Source organism: Nilaparvata lugens, chromosome 10 (assembly GCF_014356525.2).
Source record: "Nilaparvata lugens isolate BPH chromosome 10, ASM1435652v1, whole genome shotgun sequence".
NCBI lineage: Eukaryota > Metazoa > Arthropoda > Insecta > Hemiptera > Delphacidae > Nilaparvata > Nilaparvata lugens.
This window is the reverse complement of record NC_052513.1, coordinates 33758498-33782006: the sequence shown is the minus strand read 5'-3', so window position 1 is coordinate 33782006 and position 23509 is coordinate 33758498. Positions and strand designations below refer to the sequence as shown.

The window sequence follows — 23509 nt, the reverse complement described above, 5'->3', positions numbered from 1 at the left end:
GTGATTCCAAGAATGATTTCTAACAACTATATGTAGCCTACCTCAAATTCAAGAGAATGTTCATCACAACCTGCAAAAATGAAAATGATAATATTTTTCACAAATTTTTCAGGTGAAGTGATTCCTAGTTGTTACAAACATCAGCTTTTACTTCAAAGCATTTCGTATGTCACTCACACTTTGATAACAATGTCAAAATTTATATTTTGATCATGGTATACTTTTATCAAATAAAACGTTTTGAACAAGAATAGAAATCAATGCTGACTAGCCAGATGACTTCTGCTATTGCTAATATTGATAACAAGGAGAACAGCTAAGAGGAAATTCGATGAGCAGACATTTTAGGGCCAGCTACACCATTTAATTTGGATTTTATAATTATTATATATTCATTGGCTTTCAAATAAAATGCAATCTCTGATTTACATCTGAAGACTTTTATCAAAGTTTGGGAGAAGAATAGTTTTGGGATATTATTGCCTGCTGTTCTTTCCCAATTACTCTATGGCCCGGTTGCACAAAGACCTGTTAATTTTTAATTATGATTAAATGCCACCTGAACCAAACAGACAAGCCTTCTTTTCAAAAAAGCCTTCTCTGATAATGATTGAAATTCAACAGGGCATAAACATTTTTAATTCTGTACCATCGGGCATAGGGTTTGTAATTGTATGAAAGCATAGTTGCAAAGTGTGTTTTGATTGAAATAAAAATAGATTTGACTAAGTGGGAATGGGATTTCACCGAGTGGGAGACGATTATCATACTTGGAATTTTTTCGAAGGCTTCGAAATTTAACTGGATTTTGTACGACCGGGCATGAGATTTGTAGTAGTTTGAAAACATAGCTACAAAGTGTGATTTGAATAAGATAATAAAAGATTTGACTTTGAACTGACCGAGGGGCGGACAATGGTCGTACTTGGGACAGCACTGGCCGGGAATGTAGGTGGGCTGACAGTCGTCCCTATGGTAGCAGGTGATGGAGGTGCACATCACCTCCCCTCCCTTGCAGTAGCACACCTGGCATGGCTGATCCGGCATCACTATCTTCTCTCCGTTGTTGTATGTCTTGCCGTCGTGTTCGCATTCTAAAATCACAACAAACAAAATTAATAATAGAATAGAATAGAACGACTGCCTTTATTTTTCCTAGAGAGCGAAGTTAGGGTGCAGTCGGCCCTCTCTTAGGTCTCTTCAGACCTGGCAAAGGAAATGAAATAAATCAATCAATCTTACACTCAACGCTCAATAATGATTGACGAGATAACACTTTTCATTATCGATCGATGCTTATTATTCTAGAGAAAGTAAATGCTAGTAAAGATCAAATTCAATTTAAAATGTACCAATTTCAACGATTGAAGCCGAGATTTAGAATTGTGGTGAATGCGTACCAGACTCTATGATACAGTACTTTAAATAGCAGATTAAAAAATATGCATGCTTTCTCAGATGTCTCGATGGTATTCTCGAATAATGAGTTATCTATGTTTCTGGCTCAATTTGGAGTTGCCTGGTTTGTCTCAGCTCTTACTAAATTGATAGACGAATGTAACCTACTCACAGTTGAAACAATAAATTATTGATTATTGTATTAAATCATTGTGAATAAACATAAAATTTTGACACTGACGGATATATTCGTCATATTGAATAATACGAAATGATAGTATGTATGAGTATGATTCCGTATAGAATCAACTCAAAAGAATCATTAAAATTACCAGGGAAGATAAAAAAAGGCTCAACAAACACTTTTTCTCGCACGAATTTCGATGTAGAATGATTTATTTAAATATATTATTCAGAGTGTCTACGAACTCCCTACCAATTCTCTAGGGCATTGTTCCTGGGTAAAAAACATATCTAAATATCATATTTAAATTGTCCGGAAGTCTTCAGACACTCACACAGCGGCCATTTTGCTTTTTTCACTTATTATTTTTTTCTAAATAATGGTTAAACATACCAAATTGAAACTTTGCACAATCATTTATAACAACTAGACAACGCTACAAGAAAATTGATAATTTTTCAAATTCATAAAACAAAATGGCAGCAATTTAAAAAGTTGTTTCTTGAATAACTCAGAAACCGTTGTTGGTTTTACAAAAAAATACAAGAAAAACTTTTTTCAGTAAATTCAATTACCTATCGATTGGTACAATATTAACTGAGATATGGCAGCCAAAGTGATAGGTGGCCACTGAAAGTTTGTTGCAGTGCAAACCAAGGCATGCTGATAGAGTCGCCTTAATGATGCAACAATCTCTATTTGCATTGCATGTTAATATTGTACGCGATTTCAGGTCATTTAAAACAATAAAATGACGTTACATAACCCTCTAAAGGTGGGTCACCAACCAATAAAGCCACCAATCGATAGGCAATTACATTTACTAAAAAAATTTATTCATGTAAAGTTCTTGTAAAACCATCGGTTTCTGAGTTATTTAAGAAACACAAATTTCAAATGGCCGCCATTTTGTTTTGTGAAGTTGAAAAATTATCAAACATTTTTTATAGCTTTGTCTAGTTGTTATAAATGATTGTGCAAAGTTTCAATTTCGTATGCTCAACCATTATATAGAAAAATAATAATAAGTGAAGAAAGCAAAAATGGCCGCTGTGTGAGTAACTGAAGAATTCCGGTCAATTTAAATATGATAGCTATAGATATGTTTTTCACCCAGGAACAATGCCCTACAGTATTGGTAGGAAGTTCGTTAACACCAAGAATAATAACAATAGGTCCAAGAATCGGATTGTTTTCAGTTTTTGCGTGCACCAAGCAACGGATATAAAAATTAAAAATATTTCAGGATGAAAAATTGAATGCCTGTGATATTATGTTGGATTGATAGCATACCACATCTATAGTCAGGACAGCACTGGTTGGAGCGCTGTATGGTGCGGCATCCGGGGTTGATGGGGCATCGCACCATGCTGCAGAAGACAGTTGGCGGCCGACACGTGCACGTCTCACATGGCCCCGGACTCGGCACGCTCTCCCCTCCATGGTACACGCCATGCTCTGTCACGCACTCGCCACCCACGCCTACACACGTATCACACACCACACAACACACAAAACGCACGTTAGTTGTTACACAAACACAAACAATTATTGTTCAATTATATATGGAACATATCATTAACACGTGGTTAAGGATCACATAAGAAAATTAGTGCAAATGTCACACGTGTCACGTGTGACACGTGTAGTTAGAATTGAAATATCACAAAAGTAACACGTGTGGTTAGAGTTGAGATATCACAATCATGTTAGGCTGGCCACTTACATAGACTAGCCACTGATAACCAGTTACACACACACATCGATTTTTGTACGTTTGATTTTTGCCATCCTTATGAATTCTATCTGATTAAACGGAACTTGACAAACATCATCTGTTTAATCAGATAGAATTTATAAGGACGGCAAAAAATCGAACATGATCACTACCTCCGTAAACAAAGCCGTAGTGCATTCGTGTGATGTCAGCACAGGTAGGGCTCCTACACCAATAAAAATTCGTTGATTTCAGCTGATGTATATCAGCTAGTGTTTTTATTGGTGTAGGAGCCCTATCTGTACTGACGTCACCGAATGCACTTTGGCTTTGTTTACGGAGGTAGTGACATGATACAATGCATGATACACAGTCGTCATACATTGGTGTGTCATCACAGCTGTAATCAGAGACAAATGCTTCGAGCATTTTTTTATGTCTGTTAGGTTTATCTGTATTTAGGTTTAGGTGTATCTCCGATTTTTTTCTGTTCATTTTTTCTTGCTGCTTTATTTGGGGTCAAATTAATCTTCTATCATCTCTTTTCTGTATAGGGCTACTTGTAATATAAATACCGTACAAATAAAAATAAAAATCTCAGTACCCTTTTTTGAATTATTTTATCACAACATGTTTCAACATTGAAAATGGCATCAATGTTGAAACATGTTGTGATAAAATAATTCATTAATTATTCAATAATTATTTTATCACAACATGTTTGAACATTGAAAATTGCATCGATGTTGTGATAAAATAATTCCAAAAAAAAGGGTACTGAGATTTGTATTCTTATTCCTGTTTATAATCTTCTATGATTATAATTTGTAATTTTTCAGTAGTTTATTATTCATAGTTATTGGTTGTTTATTTTATGTTGAAAGCCTCTCGCTGATGATTCACATGAATGATGAAAATGTTTATATGTATGATGAACATATTCCTATGCATGATAAAAACATGCATGTCTATCAGCATACAAACATGCATGTTTATCATGCTTGTTCAACCGTTAGTGGCCAGCCCCAGACACACTATAGATGATACTAGTATATCAACTTGGAGGCCTGGTTGATATATCACACGCGACATACATATTAGTAGAGCAGAAAACGTCTTTAATACAAGCATAGAAGAAGCATAGACCAATTTCCTGTATGCTTATTCTATGATATCAGTCGGAAAATACATCAAACTAGCTATTTCACACGTACGACACTTGTTAAGAGCTCACAAAATAAATAATAAAAGATTAAAGATATCAAAAATGATACACTGCCACACATGTTTAGAGCACAACACTAATTAATTGAAAGAGAATAAAATGTCCATTCTAATAACTAGTCATAACTAATAAAACTGAAAAATAATAAAACAAGATGAATCATCAAGGTTTTAATTAAGAACACAATGAATAAATCTTTGTGACTCACAGGGGCTCACACGTAACTGAAGCATACAACATATCAGTTATTGAGAGACTAATAAGTATTAACAACATTATTTGTAATTACTTTGAATTATTCAGGAAGCAAAGTAAGCTATTCAAAGTTCATGATTATTGGAACCATATAACATGAATTATATGATTGTTAGAAAGTTATCAAACGCTTGGAACTCTAAAATAAAACACTCTTTCAATTATGAAATCTGATGAAAACTACTGACCTTGAGAAAATATACTATCGGTAGAATTGAAATCTCCAACACTCCTCTTCTGCCATTTACGGTTTATTGGTCCTGAAAGTGAGTGAATTCAAGATAAGAAATCAATTTATTCCATTATTACAATAATTTATCACACTCACTACTACCGTAAATGACACACAAATTATTATTGGTTTTGATTGAATGATAAATGATAATATGAGCTTTAACTGATTCGGTCTGACGTAGCCTATTACAAGATCTATATTTAAACAAAATGTCATGGATTCAACAATAATTTAATGATATTTTCATTTTATCTGCAACTGAAAATGCTCATATAAAAAAGAATTGATAATTCGATTTATATCTGATTCTTTCAATGATATCTGTATCATAAAGTCTGATTTTGACGTGTCTATAGGTAGTAAATGAAAACATGAAGTAATAAATAAGAAAATCAACGAATAAATAATTTCTCTACACATTTATCATGTCTCTACGGAAGTCTATATATTTTGAAACAATGATGGGAGTTTTTCAATTTATAAATTTTATAATAACAATAATAATGGAGGCCATAATGTAAGATCCAGTCAAACATATTGAGGATAGTATTATTATCATATATAAAGTGGGATATTAGTGATATCTTTCCTCCAATAAGTTTATATAAATAAAAAATTGGTAAATCTTCAAAAGGAAGCAAATACTTTCCATTTTGAAAACTACAGATTATCTTGAAAACTGTAGTCTTAGATTATCTTGAAAAAGAGACCAAGTTTGTTGTAAGTGCCGTCGCAGTTTATTTATCCTCTACGTTTGGTCACTGAACTTGTGAATTGGACACGGTTTTTAAAATGAAAAATGAGTAAAAAATATTGAGGAACACGTGTTATGTACAGAATGGCTCGAATATCGTGCAGAGGCGGCAATCCTTTGAGAAAAATGCATCAAAGTGTGGAGAAGAAAAAATAGGAAATTGGAAATGTTGGTATTCATAAAAAAGAATAATAATGGTAGAGTGGAGATGGACAAAATTCCAGAGCAATGTAGTATTCTACACATTTTCTATGTAGTGTAGAAGTATGGGAGAAGAGTGTATAATTATTCTTGTGAAAATGCAATGTGAATACACTATGACAACAATAGTTTGAATGCAATTATGACAACAATAGTTTAAAGACAGAAATACATAATTATTATTTGACGCCAAAATCTAGTAGTTTGCGGTAGAATGAATTTATCCTAAACTCAATACGCTTTTGTCATGCAAGTGTAAACTTCCTATTCAAGCCTATACAAAAATTTCAAATATTGTAATAATTGATTCTATGACAAAAAAGTCTGGAACAAAACTGAATTTTTGTATTATAATTAATTGCAATCTTGAAATATTCCCAATGCCGAATGAAGCATCCAAGAATAAATTATGAATGTTACAGATGGAATTAAATAGAGAATGCATTTATTCAAATGCTAATTAATATATAATTATTATTTAACGAAAATCCTAAATAAATGCTGTGAATCACCCCGAAGACTTCTGCTACTGCAGACATTGACAACAGGGTTAACAGCTAGATGGAAATTCGATGAGAACTACTATCCAAAAATTAGTTGCCAGCCCGGGAATCGAACCCGGTACCTCCCAATTGCCAGTCAGGAATGCTTACCCTTACACCAAACTGACAATCTCTGGATAGCAGCGCCCATTTCATACGAGGCTTCGTATGTTATCTAGCTGTCCATCTAGCTGTTAACCCTGTTGTCAATGTCTGCAGTAGCAGAAGTCTTCGGGGTGATTCACAGCATTTATTTAGGATTTTATTTAAATAATAATTATAATTATGAATGTGTTCTAAGTTAGTAGATTCTATAGAAAATGTATTGAACTTACCAGCATTAGCAAAGGTGGCCAATAGCAGTATGATAGCTAAAGCTGTAGCTCCAGGACTGCCACCTACCATACTGCAAAAAAGACTCAATTTTAAACATGTACTCGTAATGACAGCTCAAACGAGATACAAAAATTATATCGAAAATAAAATGACAATTAGAATATTAAATTGATAATTCAAATGATGATAATATTATATACAGTATGATATCTATGTTGTCAAAAACACGAAATTCATGTTTTTCTGGAAAATTTGTTGTATAAATTCAAATTATTTTTAAAGTTTACACATCGAATACGAGACTCTATTGAAGTCTTAAATACATTATATCACATAGCCTTCTGATTTCAAAACTGCAATATTTACATGAATAAATGAATCACAGAGTACAACTACCCTGCCAAAATAAATCATAGCCTTTTAAAAAATAACAATAATTATATTGTTTAATTTGAGCTCTGAACTTTATGTTTAATTGATAATATTGAGAACATAGAAGCAGAGAAAACTCCTGTTTTACTATTATTAATTCTGTGATAGAAGTAAATTTATTAGTTATTTCCAGCACAATCAGATTTATAGTGAAAGGCTATTTATATCGACAATAAATCGTAAATTTATTCATCAAGATTTGTTTATTGAAATCAACAAAAATAAATATTGATAAATATTTGAATAATTTTTAGATGATGTTCAGATTAAGTACGACATATCCGGATAAATTCATTCAATTATCAGAGTACCAAACATAGGCCCAGTTGCACAAAAACCGGTTAAATTTTAACCGTGATTAATTCCACGAGAACCAATCAGAGAAGCAGTCTTTTCAAAATCGCCTCCTCTAATTCGTTCTCGTGGAATTAATTACGGTTGAATTTTAACCGGCTTTTGTGCAACCCGGGTCATAGTACTCTTAAACTTGGATAAATATTGAAAAATATATAACTTGTAAGTATCATGACAAATCCCACCAGATGCTGATGAAGATCTCAAAAACTTTATGGCTTAATCAAGAAGTCTACGACTGGTTGACAAAAAATATTTCCACATTTAAATAAAGGATCAAACACTATGGTTCATATTCAAGATCTAAGATCTTTCCTCTTCAAAGATCAGAGAAATCTCAGGGAAAGAGCAGAAGAATCAGGAAGAAGAAAGAAAGGGTTGGGAACCTATTTCCCATAAAGGAAGATAGAAACAGAGAATAAAAATAGAAACAGGAACAGGAAGTAAAATCAGGAAGAAGTAGAAAAAGGATGTGCGACCCACTCGTAAAACCCTAGGCACACAGCAATCACGTTCCCGATATAAAACAAGGGTTTCCCACCATAAAACCGACCTACACTCTAGAAATGATGTAACTGCTTTCTGAATGACCTGTCCTATAGCAAGACTCCCTTCAAACTGTCAGCATTCTCTGTATATTACATCAATGCTTCCCATTAAACTAATGCTGACAGTTGAAAGTGAATTTCACTATGGGAGAGGCAATGTTATGCGCAGATTCTACATGTGACGTTGCTGATATTTGTTTCTGTCTGGCCTACATCTGCTGTATGCTGGTGTCACATTTGTCAATATTTTATAGATTTTTTATAGAAAATACAAAATGCTACTTGAAACCATTGGTTTGAGAGTGATGGGATGGAAACCTCTGGGTTGTAACAACCGGGATCAACTACTGAAATATAGTGAGGTCCATGTTATAATGGCAGTGGATAAAGATGGGAGAATAGCGATGCCGATTCCCTGCATTGATCAATTATATTTCTACACTGTCAAAAACATAATTGGCATCGTTGTGGACCTAGAAAAGGATAGCACGACCGGCTTTGTCGAATGATAGACAAGGATAGCAAAACCAAAGTTGATCAAATACTGTCATTATAACGTGGACCTTACTATACCAACTCTACTAAAAATACAATAGGCCTATCTTATGCTACTTGAAACCGTCGGGTAGGAAGTAATAGAGTAGAAAACTCTGGGATCAACTACTTCGAATTAGCTGAACTACTACCAACTCTAGACCTACTCAGTTTGTACTCAGTTCTGCGCTAATCCGGGATTGAATAAATTAATTGTTCTTGGTGCAATCATACATAAAGAGAGGTGGGAAAGAGTGAGAGAGCCAGAGAATTAAATAAGGATTGAGGAAATTCAATTTAATATACAAAATTGTTTATTATAATTACATATAAATAATTTGTAGTAGTTCTTGATTGATGATTTAGTGTAGAAATTGAAATGGACATAACCTACATAATATTTGGACGATTTGAGACAACTTCAGAAAATAGAAGAAGTTTTGGGTAATAGCCGGTTTTTTCTTTTCCAACTATTGTATTGTTTGCTCTATCCAATAAATACATAGAAATGTATAATACTTTTCATTTCACACAAAAAATGAGGTAAGAGTCATCTTCAATTTTTAAGATGAAAGACAATAATAATTTTAAAATTCGCCAATGACTCTTCCTCGTGGAATATGATTAATTTTAAATCTAATAGGTACTAAAACTCTTGTTCAATTAGATATAATGATGGAATAGTTATTTGTGCAACTAGTGCGCAAAGTGCCAGTTTGCTGCACCGAAAGAAACGTTTACGCCCGAGCCGTAGGCGAGGGCGGAATGGCTTCTTGAGTGCAGCAGAGGAACTTTGCTCACGTATTTCACATTAAACTTTTCCTACAGTTACCATTGAATATGAAAAATGAATAATTATGGGTAAAATGATGGCTGAAATCCATCAAATGTTTGTGTGTGTGATGCTGTTTTATAATAACAACCTTAACTCATTTAAAAATTAATAATCCAATTGAAGTTGAAAATTCTCAGCCAAAATTCTCATTTTTATTCATTCAAGAATCAGAAAAAATACAGATATAGAACAAAAAATTCACATTCAACATACACGCCAGCAGCTTGTTGGCTGAACCGAGCTGCAAAATGGCTGAAAACAACAAGATGGCTGAACCGACTAGCGCGCGACCTAGCGGGAAGAATCGTACCTAAGTTTGTTTCATCCAGCTAAAAATTACTGAAACACGATTCAGAAATTTAGACTTGCTCAAATTACCGAGAAAAATGCTCAATATAAACTGAGAAATATTTATAAAAATAACATAGACAACAGAGAATATTTATTGTAGTATTGTTATGTTTTTTATTATTTCTATTTATATGAATATCGAACGGTAATCATTTAGCCTCAAAATTCGAATTTTATGATGTAGACTATATTTGCTACTTTTCTCATTTCTTGCAGTTGAAATAATAATAATTATTATTGATAATTATTATCAATAGAAAAGAACTATTATTTATTATTAAATTATGAGAATTCGTAAATGATGATTATTTAATTATGATTTAGATGAACATTATTCTTGTTTTGGATTTCTAGATTGGGATTTTATCATAAATGTAGGGTAGCCATTGAAATGATTCTCATCTAAATCTAACCACAGTCATTGTTACCAACTTAATTTTTGTTTTCGTGCACTAATCCTCCATTTAACCCACCAACTATTTTGTGTTGCCATGTTGCAAATCTGGAGTGCAGAAAAGATTTTTCCCGCACTAGAGCGGAAAAGTGAATCTTTGCGTTCTGTAATCAGTGCAGGAATCGTCACTTTTCAAGGTAACTGTAGGAAAAGTAAATATGCTTATTTATAAATAGATTTGTTTTATTTGTAATACTATTGTATTAATATTTGTATACTATAATTGATCTTCCTACTATTGTAATGTGAAGATTATATAAGATTTTATGTTCAATGTAGTATTTGAATAGGGTATAATATAATATAATCGTTGAAAATCTATCTACATGTTCAGCGGGATCCCGGCCTTGATTTCCAAGGTTTTTTTTATTTTTTCAAATATCCATAAGTTTTTCTATTAGTTTTTTCCATTGATTAATTCAATATTTATTCTATTTCTCAAGAAAGTCTGATATTCCCGAAAGACTTTTAACTCTTGAAGGTTGCAGTAGCAGAAGTCATTAGTTCTATTTATATGATTTTCATTGGATATTTTGTATAATTATTACACAGTAATAATATTCCAGAAGTTGGTTAACTGCAATTTCTAATAAAATCTTCGATCTTGATGTACTGGTCTGAATATCTCACAAAATAACTTGATGGACTTTATTGACATAATCAAACATCAGAACAGAACTTCTCGCCACTTCCTACTTGGGAAAACTTATTCTCATTCAGTACTAATCATACTCATTTGAAATTATTTTACTCATAGTTGACAAAATCATAAAGACCATCATATAATACATTTATGGGTGGAGAGAACAAACCTCACTACTGTTCAAAGAAGGGCGGCCATTTAGGCATACCTTCTTGGGAGAGGTGAGGCTTTTGACCCTGTGAGGTTTCAGAGGGGCAAAAAGAAAAAAAACCAAGAGAACAGAGATGGTGAAACTCCAGGCACAAATGTGGGTCAAGGGTGGCCAGGCGCCCTAGAGGCAACTTGACCACCCCTTCCTCAGCGGAAGGGCCTTCAAAGAAGGCCAGGAGTGGAACTCACGTAGGTCACGAGGACTAATCAGTTTGAAGAGATTTCCAAGCATATCACACTGGTTTGCGACAAGCAACCAGGTGATGAATGGGATGTTAGCATAGGGAAAAACTCCTGGTTCTTGTAACGGACACAGGTATTGGTTTGCCTAACTAACATACTACTTGGGAACACAATAAGCTTCGGTTGACGTGTGGGGTTCTTTGAACCTTTGGATCCTTGAATCCGTCCCTTCAAAAACAATAAACAATGAACAATAATATAATACAAGCTAAAATCATATAGGCTATCCTATTATAATATAACAGGCAATATTATAATTAAAGACAACATGATAAACGATGAAACACCCATCAAATACCATCAGTAACCACAGATTAATTTTTATCTCTTTCCATTACAAGAATCCTAAACCCCAGCGTCAATGATCAAGTAATATTTAATGGTAACTTGCAATCCACCTTCGAATCACACTATAAATTGCAGCAAATGTGGCTGGACCAATCGCAGATTGTATTTCTTTCGTCTCCTGTGGGATTAGGTTGGCAACACCTCCTGGGAGTTATAAATTTTCAGTTGGCCACACTGCAGCTTCCGAATAATGTACATTCCTATCCCCGGCTACAAATCCCAGGTGTGGGCAATGCTATATGTACCACACTTCTAAGACTGTCTTTCGGGAAAATTTTTCAAGGAGGTTCAAAGATGTAGCTTACAAAATACGGTGTACACCAAAATTTATAATGAAGTACCTAGGCCAATAGCTCTTTATATTATAGTATATAGAGGTTGGGTATTATATAAGTTCATTTATTTATTTACTCTCATTTAATATTATAAGAATTTCAGGTGGAGAATGAAAGTCATAAATTTAATTTTGAGTATCAAAGTTGGAAAGATAAACAGAGAAAATAAACAGTTTTCATTAGGCGTCAAGGTCTGCAATTGAAATCAATCTGAAATCCTTTGATTCTCACCCAATCATTCACTTGATTCTGTATTTTGTAATTAAATAAATATAATTATGTGAAATAAATATTCCTCCCAAGTCCTAACAATATGATACCTTGTCTAAAAGCCAAAGTCCTACAGTTACTAATGAAAATATTCATATAACTACACAGCTACAACCATGATACTACAGAATTATGATATATAACTAACTATAAATCGTATTATAGATAATTGTAGAATACGATAAGTAGAATATATTCTACTAATGAAACATACTTTTTCCAATCAATTTTATGTAGGCTTTGTAGTGCAAATTGTTCATTTAATAAGATTGAAAGTGACATAGCCTGAAATTTGATTTGAACTGTAATATAAATTTGAAAAGGGACAGTTTGATTTATAAGCCTGTTTTCCCTTCTCATATAAGTATAATAATTATGCATGATTGAATAAATGCATGGATGATGATGGTAGGTGAATGGTCCTACAGTTTGATTAGGTGTTTCATAGCCACGGGAATAATATAATTAATATATAATAGCAATATAATTGATAATATAAAATAAGTAAGTCTGAGTTTCTTTTGAGTTTTAACATTTTTAATAATCAATACAGTATTCTCCAGTTGATTAGTGAAATGATAGTTGATGATTTAGTGAAATATTTTTATCGAATTTGGTTGTCTACTTATCTAAATTCCTAGTTCATAAATATTTTGGACTCAAAATTGGACAAAACTTATGAAGTGTAAACATAATCTATTTTTGGACAATTTCTATCCAATTTTGGGAAAGGAACAGTTTTGGGCTTTAAACCTGTTGTTCCTTTTCCAATCATTCATAGTTGAGAATTATATTATTGTATCTAATTAATATATAAATAAATTAGTAGAATCCAATATTACATCAATGCTCGAATGAGCCACCACAAAATTCATTATTCTAGAACGTGATTGACTAATTTTCGGAGCCCTACATCTGGTCCGAAATCTTTGAAACACCTCCAAGTTGTTAAACTTTTATGAGAGTGCGGTGACACATCAAAGTGTCCAGACCACCAAAAAATGACGTCACAGACTCATGCACCACGTGACCAACAAATTAGCCCCCACACCCATGGGTGGCGAGGGTGAGGGAGTTAACACACCACTTCAGCTACTGTTATGGATGCTGTGTTGGTATTTCTATCACTCTTTTATTTTTACTGTCGCTCACACCCTCATAATCTTCAATATCTCCCTCTCTCTGCAGACAACAAGTCTCTTTAGTGAATAGTTTGTGAAAAAAGTTATCATTGTCCAGTGTTTACACATCCATTTCAGCTGTTCGCGTTTTACAAGACTTTAAGAAACGCATTGTATTTTCCCAACAGTGGACGACAAAATAAAAATATAAGAAACTCGAGCATCAACCTTTTACAATGCAATCAAGCTTCGCTGTTCTATTTGGATAACTTACACAATAATTACGATTTGTAAAAATACGTATAGTTGTGTTAAATAATTATTTATTCTTTTTGAAAAAATCTTTATATAATAAATCACTTATTATTATATTATTGTTATTCAATTACTCATACACCTATCATTATTCTTTTTTTATTCTTCTTCTTCTTCTTCTCTTCTTCTTCTTCTTCTTCTTTATCATCTTTTTTTTTACTTCAGCTTATCTATCCTCCTCTATCCTTGTTTCCTTCCTTCTCCATCTTGTCTTCTCCACCTTATTACTTCTTCTACTTCTTCTCTTGCACCTTCTTCTTGCTTGTTTTCTCCTCCTTCCTTCTCCTATTGATTTCTTCTCTTCTTCATGCCATTCTACTACAAGCCCTCTTCCTCCAACTTCTTTTCACCTTCTCCTTCACCTCCTATCTCGTATTAGGCTACTCTTTTTCTTCTCCTTCTCACTCTCTCTCTATCTAAAATTCTTCTGCCTCCTTAACCTTTTTTCAACTCTCCCCCTTCTACATATTCTTCCTCTCCATCTTCTTCCTAGTATCTTCCTCCTTCATCATTTTGTTTTTCTTCTTCTCCTTCTACTTCTTCTTCTTCTTTTTCTTCTTCTTCTTCTTCTTCTCCTTTTTCTTCTTCTTCTTCTTCTTCTTCTTCTTCTTCTTCTTCTTCTTCTTTTTCTTCTTATTCTCCTTCTTCTCTTATTTTTCTTCCTCCTCTTCTTTATCATCTCTCCCTTTCACACCAACTTCCGTCTTGTCGGCTTATCATATTGTTATCACACACACACACACACACACACACATGATCGCCCTGTTAAAAGCACCGTCTTCCGCCTTCTTTTAATCTCTAGTTGCTATCAATCGATCTGTCTATGGCTTTAAATTGAAATTGTAGCTTTGCTGTCACTTCCTTCAACACTGTGTGACTGTGAACATGCAGGGATTCCCCACTGAACTCTGTATAGCGTGTTAGCCTAGTGCAATAATTGCTGCTAATAACCCTAGTAAAATAACACTTCCTAAAAGAATATTGGTCCTTTTTCCAACGATCCCAACAATTAATTGATCTCCTCTTGAAGGAAAATTATCTTTATTGGGCCTACTATATTTCACAAAAGCTATGTTTTCTTTTTTGTTTGTACTTTTGTTCACTTTCTTTACTGAAGAATAAAATTTATTGTTATTTATAAATCATGCTTTTTCTCTTGATGATGATATGTATATAAGCGTCATCACTTGGAATTGCAACATCGTGTCCATCTATAACGGGCTAAGCCCCAATTCAATATTTAAAAAATTGAGATTATTTATTTAATTCATTCAATGGTACACATGACACAATTCATTAAATGATTTGGGAAGGACTAACTGACACAGCTCAAAACTGTTCCTCCCCCAATTCACAAGTTCGATTCATATTTTCTTACCCCTCAGCTCTACAGGTCGCTACAACCCTCGGCCTCCCTCACAAAGCCTCTCCATCTCTCCCGATCCACTGCCTGCCTTTTCCAGTTGCGGACTCCAAGCGTTCTAATCCTGCTCTACATCATCTGTCTACCTATTCCTTGGCCTTCCTTGCCTTCTTCTACTGTATATTCATTTCGATTCATACACTAGTCCAAAACGAGGGTTATGTTTTATTCACGAGCTAATAGAAATTTTCAAAATTTCAGTTCGAAAGGAAGAGATTGCATGAAACATGTGAGTGGGAAGGTGGAATATCGTGCGTTAAAATTAATTCGGCAATCTTGTGGGCATTTTGGTCATGAATTCACTTCAAGGTCAGTCTGGAGGAGTTCCCGAATGTCGGTTTGATCGCACTGTTTACAAATAGCCTCTTCCCGACCCGACACATCAATTACCACAAAAAGTACCAGGAAGAAGCCACTTTATTCAGCATCTTTTGTGGGAATTCTTGTGTTCATCTGGGAAGTCATGTCATGTTTTTTTTTAAATTTTGCAGGGTTGAGGAATTGAGTAATGAGTCAATGAGGAATTAACCAAGACCAGATTTAGAGATTAGATAATCTCCTATTAATACCTCAATCAAGTTAAACAATTACCCTGGAAACTCAGTGAATTAATACAATAGCAAACTATTGTTTTTGCGATTACTATCCAAACTACAAGCCGCACGATACTCCAATCAAATTTAACCAACGTAAAATTATGTCATTCAACGAAACCAATGACATCAAAGGGCAAATGAAACCCCAGGGGGACAATGAAAAATCTGATGACAATGCCATGGAGACATTCAACATGTATTACATCAAAACTCATCTTTTTATTCTTTTTTGAACGCATTAATCATAAAAGTACTAACTTATTCATTCATTCATTGCTATGAATAATATTGTTACTAGTAGTAATGAGGTTTGTCTGTATATTTTTCCTGAGTTTAGTTAAGGTGATGTGTGGTAGATGTTCATCTATGATCTATAATAGCATAATAAAGGAAAGAATTAGCTTATCGTACACGTACGGGTTATAGGAAATTCACGAATGACGTATCAACACGTCTGAACTACTCAACTGATCAACTTGAAGTTTTGTATAATAGATTCCTTATTTACCGAGGATGGTTATAGGCCTATTTTAAATTCAACATGATTTCAATACATCAAGTTTTCAGTTTTTCAAGTTTTTAATTAGACCCATGTAGAGCACGGGTTACCAGCTAGTATTGAATGATGGATGACTTGAAATGGACACAACCACTCATATTTACACTGTATTAAACATTTGAGAAACTAGTTTTGGGTGTTACACAATCTATCTCAACCTCTAGTATCTCAGCTTCAACATCAATTCAAGCAGCAGAATTTCTAGTACGAATCGAGCTTCATGATTGGTAGTTGCTGACCTATCAAGAAAAAGGTAGAAGGCTGTTATTGGCCAAAACAAGACATGTTTATTCAAATGCATGAATGGGCCTAGTTTAGATGATTCTACTAACAAGTAAGTCCATGTCTCAACCTGTGGAATGAAAGCACCGTCCACGATTGGCTTGCCTTGTCACGGCCAATGGTAAACTTTCACATTAATAAGTCAACAGAGGATCAATCATATATATAATTATATAAGTTATATATATATATATAATATATATATATATATATATATATATATATATAGAGAGAGAGAGAGAGAGAGAGAGAGTTTTTGCAACTTCAGTTATGTCGCTTCTGTACACATATAAATTTTGAATAGGGTTGGAGAGAGGCAGGAACCCTGTTTGACCCCTATGGTTTGAGAAAAGGCTTCAGAGTTTGTATCGCCAATTTTTATTACTGCTTGATTCTCCTTGTATCAATCTGTCATGAACCACAAGGTTTGACATACCCCCAAACATCAGTTCCTTCATCTGAAGAGAAATAATTTTTTTCCAACTTTAAAAACTAAAAGCTGATCAGACAGTTTTGGCTGACAGACTAAAAACGCTGAGGAGAGGTAGAAGTGGGGCTAGCATTCTAGTCTCCCCTCCACCCAGCTAGTGGAAAAAGCTTTCCACTTTTCTTCTAAATAATTTCACACACTTTTTGATCGCCTACCTCCTGAGACAGACCGAGCTGACCCGTGGATGGACATCCCCTGGTTCTCCATTCAGACCATGGCAAGTTAGGATGGACATCAACAGTATAACGGTATCGTTCCACATTCAATTTATTTTTCAATATTGTTTTGATTTTAGAAATTCCAAATTAATTAAAAATGAATAATGCTTTTTAAACTGTCATATAACTTGTTTAAATAAAAAACACAATAATCTGTCCAACACATTTCTGTCTAACGTTTTGTAAAATCATTGGCAACAAAGTTTATTTTAAATTTTTAAAATTGATTAAATGCTCAAAATTTCATAGCCCTCCTTAATTGTTCTGTATTAGAATAGTTGTAGCATAACTAATTTTATAAAACCAAAATATGTTAAAATTCACATTTAAATCTCACATTAATCTCTTCATTTCAATAAAATAAATCTGACTCCTAATATAAATGTTTTCCTTTCAAATTCCAAAGAGCATCTAGTTGATAATATAAAAAAAACCAACTGCTTTTGCTCTACCATCAAATGCTACGCAACAACAATATTACAGTGTTCCCGTCTGGGAACTGGTGGATCGCCCCCTTTTATTACTATTACCAAACAGGTCACCAATCATTTATTACAAATGATGGATACCACTGTTCAAACAATTTAATGTTACAAATCATAATGCTCAATTTACAATATACTGTCTACTGCTCGAAGTTGAAATTCTTAGTACCGTTTGCACAGTGAAAGCTTAAACTGAATTGAATCAGCTGGTGGTATCTCAAAACTAATCGCATAACAGCAAATTAATCTTGACATTGATTTAATCCAATTCAGGCCCAAGTTGAGATTCCGTTTGAACTGTGTAAACAACCCTTAGTCTCAGCCCTTAATTGACTATATAGTTAATTATTGACTTATTCAATAATAAGTATTATTATAATCAATTTATTTATAAGTTGATTATTGTGTAGTAAGCGAAACTAGTTTGCCAATCTTTTAAGTAATTATTTTTGTAATAATGATGAAGCAATATAGCCTACGTTGAAAACATACTTCTATCAACATTCGGAAAGGGAACAGTTTGAACTAGGCCTGATCTGATCATATATTTAATTTGTATATTATAAAATGTGAATAAATAAATAGTGGGATAGGGGATGTGATTTTATTCTACAATATTTTGTATTTCTTGTTCCTATTTCCCAAATAAACTCAATTATAAAAATTTAAATATTACATCGAGACTCGAATTATCTTATCCGAAGACCAACGCATGACACACTGACCGTCATTTCAAGACGAGAATTTAAATTGCATGGAGTATCATCGGCATCGGCTGCCCCCCTCACCCCACCTCCTACCATCACTCCACCCCCTGCCCACCATTTGCCAATTTTCAAATAATACTTCAGCCTTGGTCTGTTAGTTGTCTTCTTCTTCAAAGTAATTGGCGTCTACTATATAATACTGGCACAGGAAGACCGTTCTGCCCACACACACCATGCTAACACATATAGACTGTCGCTAATAAATACTCAAGCAAACTTATTATACCTCGCGGAGATCAACATATCATTCTAGTCCTAATCAAATTTTACAGAGCGATTCACTTCAGTTGATTATTCTATTAAATGAAACTGATAGTTCTGGGTTAGTTGAGGGAAAATAATAGAGGATTATCAACTGTAACTGATAGTTAAGGGCCAGTTGAGGGAAAATAATAGAATATAATGAACTGTAACTGATAGTTTTGGGTCAGACAAGGAAAAATAGTTCTGTCAACAAAATGGAACAAACTTGAACCAATAACCAAATTGACTGCAGCAAATTCAGTACAGGATAAACTTCCGATAAACTTTTCAGCAATCAACCAGACTGATGCTGATCTCAATTGAGATTACGATTTGAAACTGTTCCTAATCAAGAACTAATTGGCACTTCACAGGATTTGACTGAATTAAGTGGAACGATTTCAATCTGATTGTCGCTGATAACAAAAATAGAATATCATCCCTTTTTTACTTTACTTGCCCTACTACCATAGGTAAGGAAAGTATTGCTTTCCAAAAAAAAATTAAGGTACCCCAATTTCAAGTTTTCTATACGTTTCAAGGTCCCCTGAGTCCAAAAACATGATTTTTGGGTGTTGGTCTGTGTGTGGTGTGTGTGTGTGTGTGTGTGTGTGTGTGTGTGGTGTGTGTGTGTGTGTGTGTGTGTGTGTGTGTGTGTGTGTGTATGTGTGTGTGTGTATGTGTGTATGTCTGTGAACACGATAACTCCATTCCTAATCAACCGATTGACTTGAAATTTTAAACTTAAAGTCCTTATACCATGAGGACCCGACAATAAGAAATTCAATAAAATTAAATTCAAGATGGCGGAAAAAATGGCGGATAATTACTAAAAACCATGTTTTTCACGATTTTCTCGAAAACGGCTCTAACGATTTTCTTCAAATTTATACCATGGATAGCTATTTATAAGCCCTATCAACTGACATGAGTCTTATTTCTAGGAAAATTGCAGGAGCTGCGTAATATTCTCGAGAAAAATGGCGGATAATTACTGAAAAACCATGTTTTTCACGATTTTCTCAAAAATTACTCGACTGATTTAATTCAAATTCATACTCCGTATAGTTATTTATCAGCCCCATCAACTGGCATGAGTCTCCTCTCTGGGAAACTAATGGGGGGTTCACCCCATCCTTGAGAAATGTACTTTGTTACCTCCTTCTCGTGCATGAGGTAGGTAGGTAGAGCAGTCTATAAAAATAACACATAGTCGAGATATTTCATCTGTAGAACAGCTGTTTTGACGACTTCTAAAAAATCATCGGATTTCATAATTTACACAAAGGAAAAAGTACTCTGAAAACAATAATTATATACACACATATACAGTAGTCCGATCGTAGTTTCAAATAATTATGCTGCCGCCAATCGTCATTATGTTATTTCTCTAAATTATTATCGTTTAAGAATGAGGCTCCCAGTTCAATGAGCAAGTGAAGTTGTGTGAGTGTACCACACCAGATTTTTGTGTTATTTTTCTGACCTATGATTGGCCTGAACGGATCGCATTTTTTAATCGATTTAATCGCATTAATCTGATTTTCAACAAAATTTAAAAAAATATGTCAATTTAGGTAATCACCAACTCTATGAGAATATTTAGATAACTTTGAATTAAATATACAATAGCATTCAATTTACACCCTCACACAGAACATAGACCATGCGATTTTAAAGAAATTAATTTGTGATTAGATCATAATGATGCATTGTTTTGAAGGTGTATTCATTGAAGGCTTAATTAAGTTAAGAAACCGGTAATAAGATCGATCCTGTGTACTTCCAAGTTGATTTTGGATGAAAGAGTCAATCCGACTTTGCGTATTTAAAAGAGTATTTTAAAAAAAGCATTTTCCGACCTACATACTACATACCAGTTAATAAACGTTTCAATTGCACAAAAATTAGGGTAGGTGTGAGTTTCGAGTACCGTATATTGCACAAAGATTACGTTTGTTATGGATTTTGAGTACTCCAAGTTGTGGAGACCCATTTCAAGAGAAAAATATTGAGTTTATACTTGAGGAATTATTGAGTTTTACTGTAAGTTTTTCGTGAGATACCAAGTCGATTTCTTGTGGAGAAGATAATTATTTCATATTATGAAAACAAAAGCGAAACAAGCAATGATAACTAATTAATCAAGGTTACAGTATTTGAAATCACCAGAAATAACTCAGTGTATTTACGTGTACCACCAATGAAGTTGTCATTCAAAGTATTTTTCATCCATATCATTGCCAATCAAAACCGCTTTCAAGTACATGCAAAACGTCGTACGAATTTCAATGATTTGCTTCTCGAGTTCCTTTTCAAGAAACAATCTGGCACATAAAATCATGGCCAATCAAATACTCTACTTGATTTGACAAAAATAACAGCTCGAAAATTAGAGATACTTTTACTCCCTCTTAATTTTCAAACTCTACTAGATAGTACAACAAAGTACATACAGCAACATTAACATTAATTCGGATGGAAATATTTCTTAAAACATTGTTCACGTCTAAGGGATTTCAAATGTTCAAATATTGACTAGTAGGTTCCTGAAGAGAGTTTCTAAGTTCAAGATTCATTCTTATTGACCATAAGGCTACAATAAGAGCAATAGGCAAGTCATATATACATTTTAAAAGTACACACAAATGGATAGAATATTATATTATCTAAAATTACAAAAAATATGTTTATATATAAATAGAAGGCACATAGCCTATGAGGAGAGTTCCAGAGATTATCTGGACTCATTTCTCATTATATGTCCTAAGTATTGTAGTTTACGGAGCTTAATTCAATCTTTATCAATTAATATCAATTTAATACAATAATAATTATGAAAAGCACCTCTCTAATGTATAATTAAATAATGTTTCAATTTCCAAGAACACGAAACTCGGAACGCCCGACCGCTCTCTGTGTGCACACACCCTCTTGACGTATCCCAAATATCATTACCACTCTCATTGATAACAGAAACCAGCAATTACAATACTGGAAACATAATGTCAAACACTTCTAGGAACAACGACGAAGAACAATAAAAAACCATTTCCATCCTTGTCTTGCATAACCTATCGTCATAATAGACAAACATTCCCATCCTTGTCTAGCATGAATGGGAATAACCTGTCGTCATAATAGACGCCGACTAAACCAAAGTTGCTACAGATCTCTGCATAAGGTCACCATCCATTATTGACATCCCACTGTTCACAGTATGGGTGACAATCTGACAATAATAATTATTACGGCAATCCTCCAGTCAGATCCAAACCGTCAGCATTCCTTGTAAATTACTTCATTGCTTCGCATTCAACCAATGCTGACAATTTCCCACTATAATATTATGTTGTGCTGCTATAGTGAGATTCACTTTGAACTGTCAGTATCCGCTGTAAATGACATCAATGCTTCCCAGCATTCAGCCAATGCTGACAAAAGTGAATCTCTGACAATGGAGTAGTCGCGAATTTTGACGTATGTGATGCCGGCAGGTGGCAGAGACTTGTGCCAAACTAAGGTCTAGGTCAGGAAATTGAGCTGTAAATAAGTTGTCGAGGAAGTTGCTACAGTCATGTTCCTTCCGTATTGCCTTGTTTATTGCTGTTAAAACAACAACTGATCATTTGAATCGAATCATTTTGTAGATGTAAGTCAATTTCATTATATTGAAGCTGGGCTTACACCAGAGTTATTAACAAAATGTTATCAACTCAATCCTTATAGATTCTACTAGATTGAACTTCGATGTGATTTACAGCATTTAATTTGGATTTTTGTTCAATAATAATTATTGAATCTACTTATTTTTAGAGAACGTTTTCCCTAGTTCCTGAAAATATGAAGCAGTTGGTCCTGACAAATCAGACGACCCAGGATCGTTCGAACTGGAGACTTGATCAAGGAGAGCCGACCCCAAATAATGGGAAAAAGGCAAGGAGAAAGAAGAAATTTTAGATAACTCTCAACAAGTCATTAGAGAAGTCTAGAATAAATAAAGAGCATTGAAATGTACGACCAAATGTAAAGGATTTTTCAAAATGAAATGAGTACTATATTTCAAAAAGAAAATATTTTGGAAAATAAAGAATTAACAAGTGAAATAAATAGAATACTTGACTAATATCATGTTCAATATCATGATATTTAGTACCAAATCTGTAGGCTAAGGATTACCGTACTGCTACGAATTTATGTACTTTCAAAATCCTGTAAATGAGTGATCTCTTATCACTTATTCCTAATAGTCAAATCTGAAATGTAAAATGTATTCTAAATCGTATTGGAACTATTTTAATTCATGTACATAAAAGCATTTAATTTCATACAAACTCCATACATAACTGCATCATCAAACTCTCAATACTACGATACCACAACAGAATAAAAATGATAACATTAATAAATTAATGTTCAATATTATGATTCACTAATGTCACATCACAAATAATACGAGTAATGGTTTGGTTTCAAAATTGAAATAAATTAATTGGTAGCAGAATTAGAAAGCTTTGGAGGCGTGGATGAGAATCAAATTGAATTAGCGGAGGGGCTGGCTAGCAGTAGCACTCTGCCAATAGAATGACTTCACACCGATCATAAC

At 33.8% G+C, this 23509-nt stretch overlaps 1 protein-coding gene across 9 annotated transcripts in view; it reads right to left on the bottom strand.

Moving 5' to 3' along the window:
- The window catches only part of LOC111051684 (dentin sialophosphoprotein), a 57257-nt gene that overhangs the window by 9478 nt on the left and 24270 nt on the right, over nucleotides 1-23509 (bottom strand). For 8 of the 9 annotated variants that reach the window (XM_039436697.1, XM_039436696.1, XM_039436699.1 and 5 more), the window contains exons 2-5: nucleotides 6847-6917; nucleotides 4968-5039; nucleotides 2876-3064; nucleotides 903-1094 (exon numbers count right to left, since the gene is read on the bottom strand). In XM_039436697.1, coding sequence (XP_039292631.1) covers nucleotides 903-1094; nucleotides 2876-3064; nucleotides 4968-5039; nucleotides 6847-6916 — 523 coding nt within the window. In that variant the 5' untranslated portion in view covers nucleotide 6917. The remainder of the gene's footprint in view (nucleotides 1-902; nucleotides 1095-2875; nucleotides 3065-4967; nucleotides 5040-6846; nucleotides 6918-23509) is intronic. The other variant, XM_039436704.1, reaches the window with a different exon arrangement.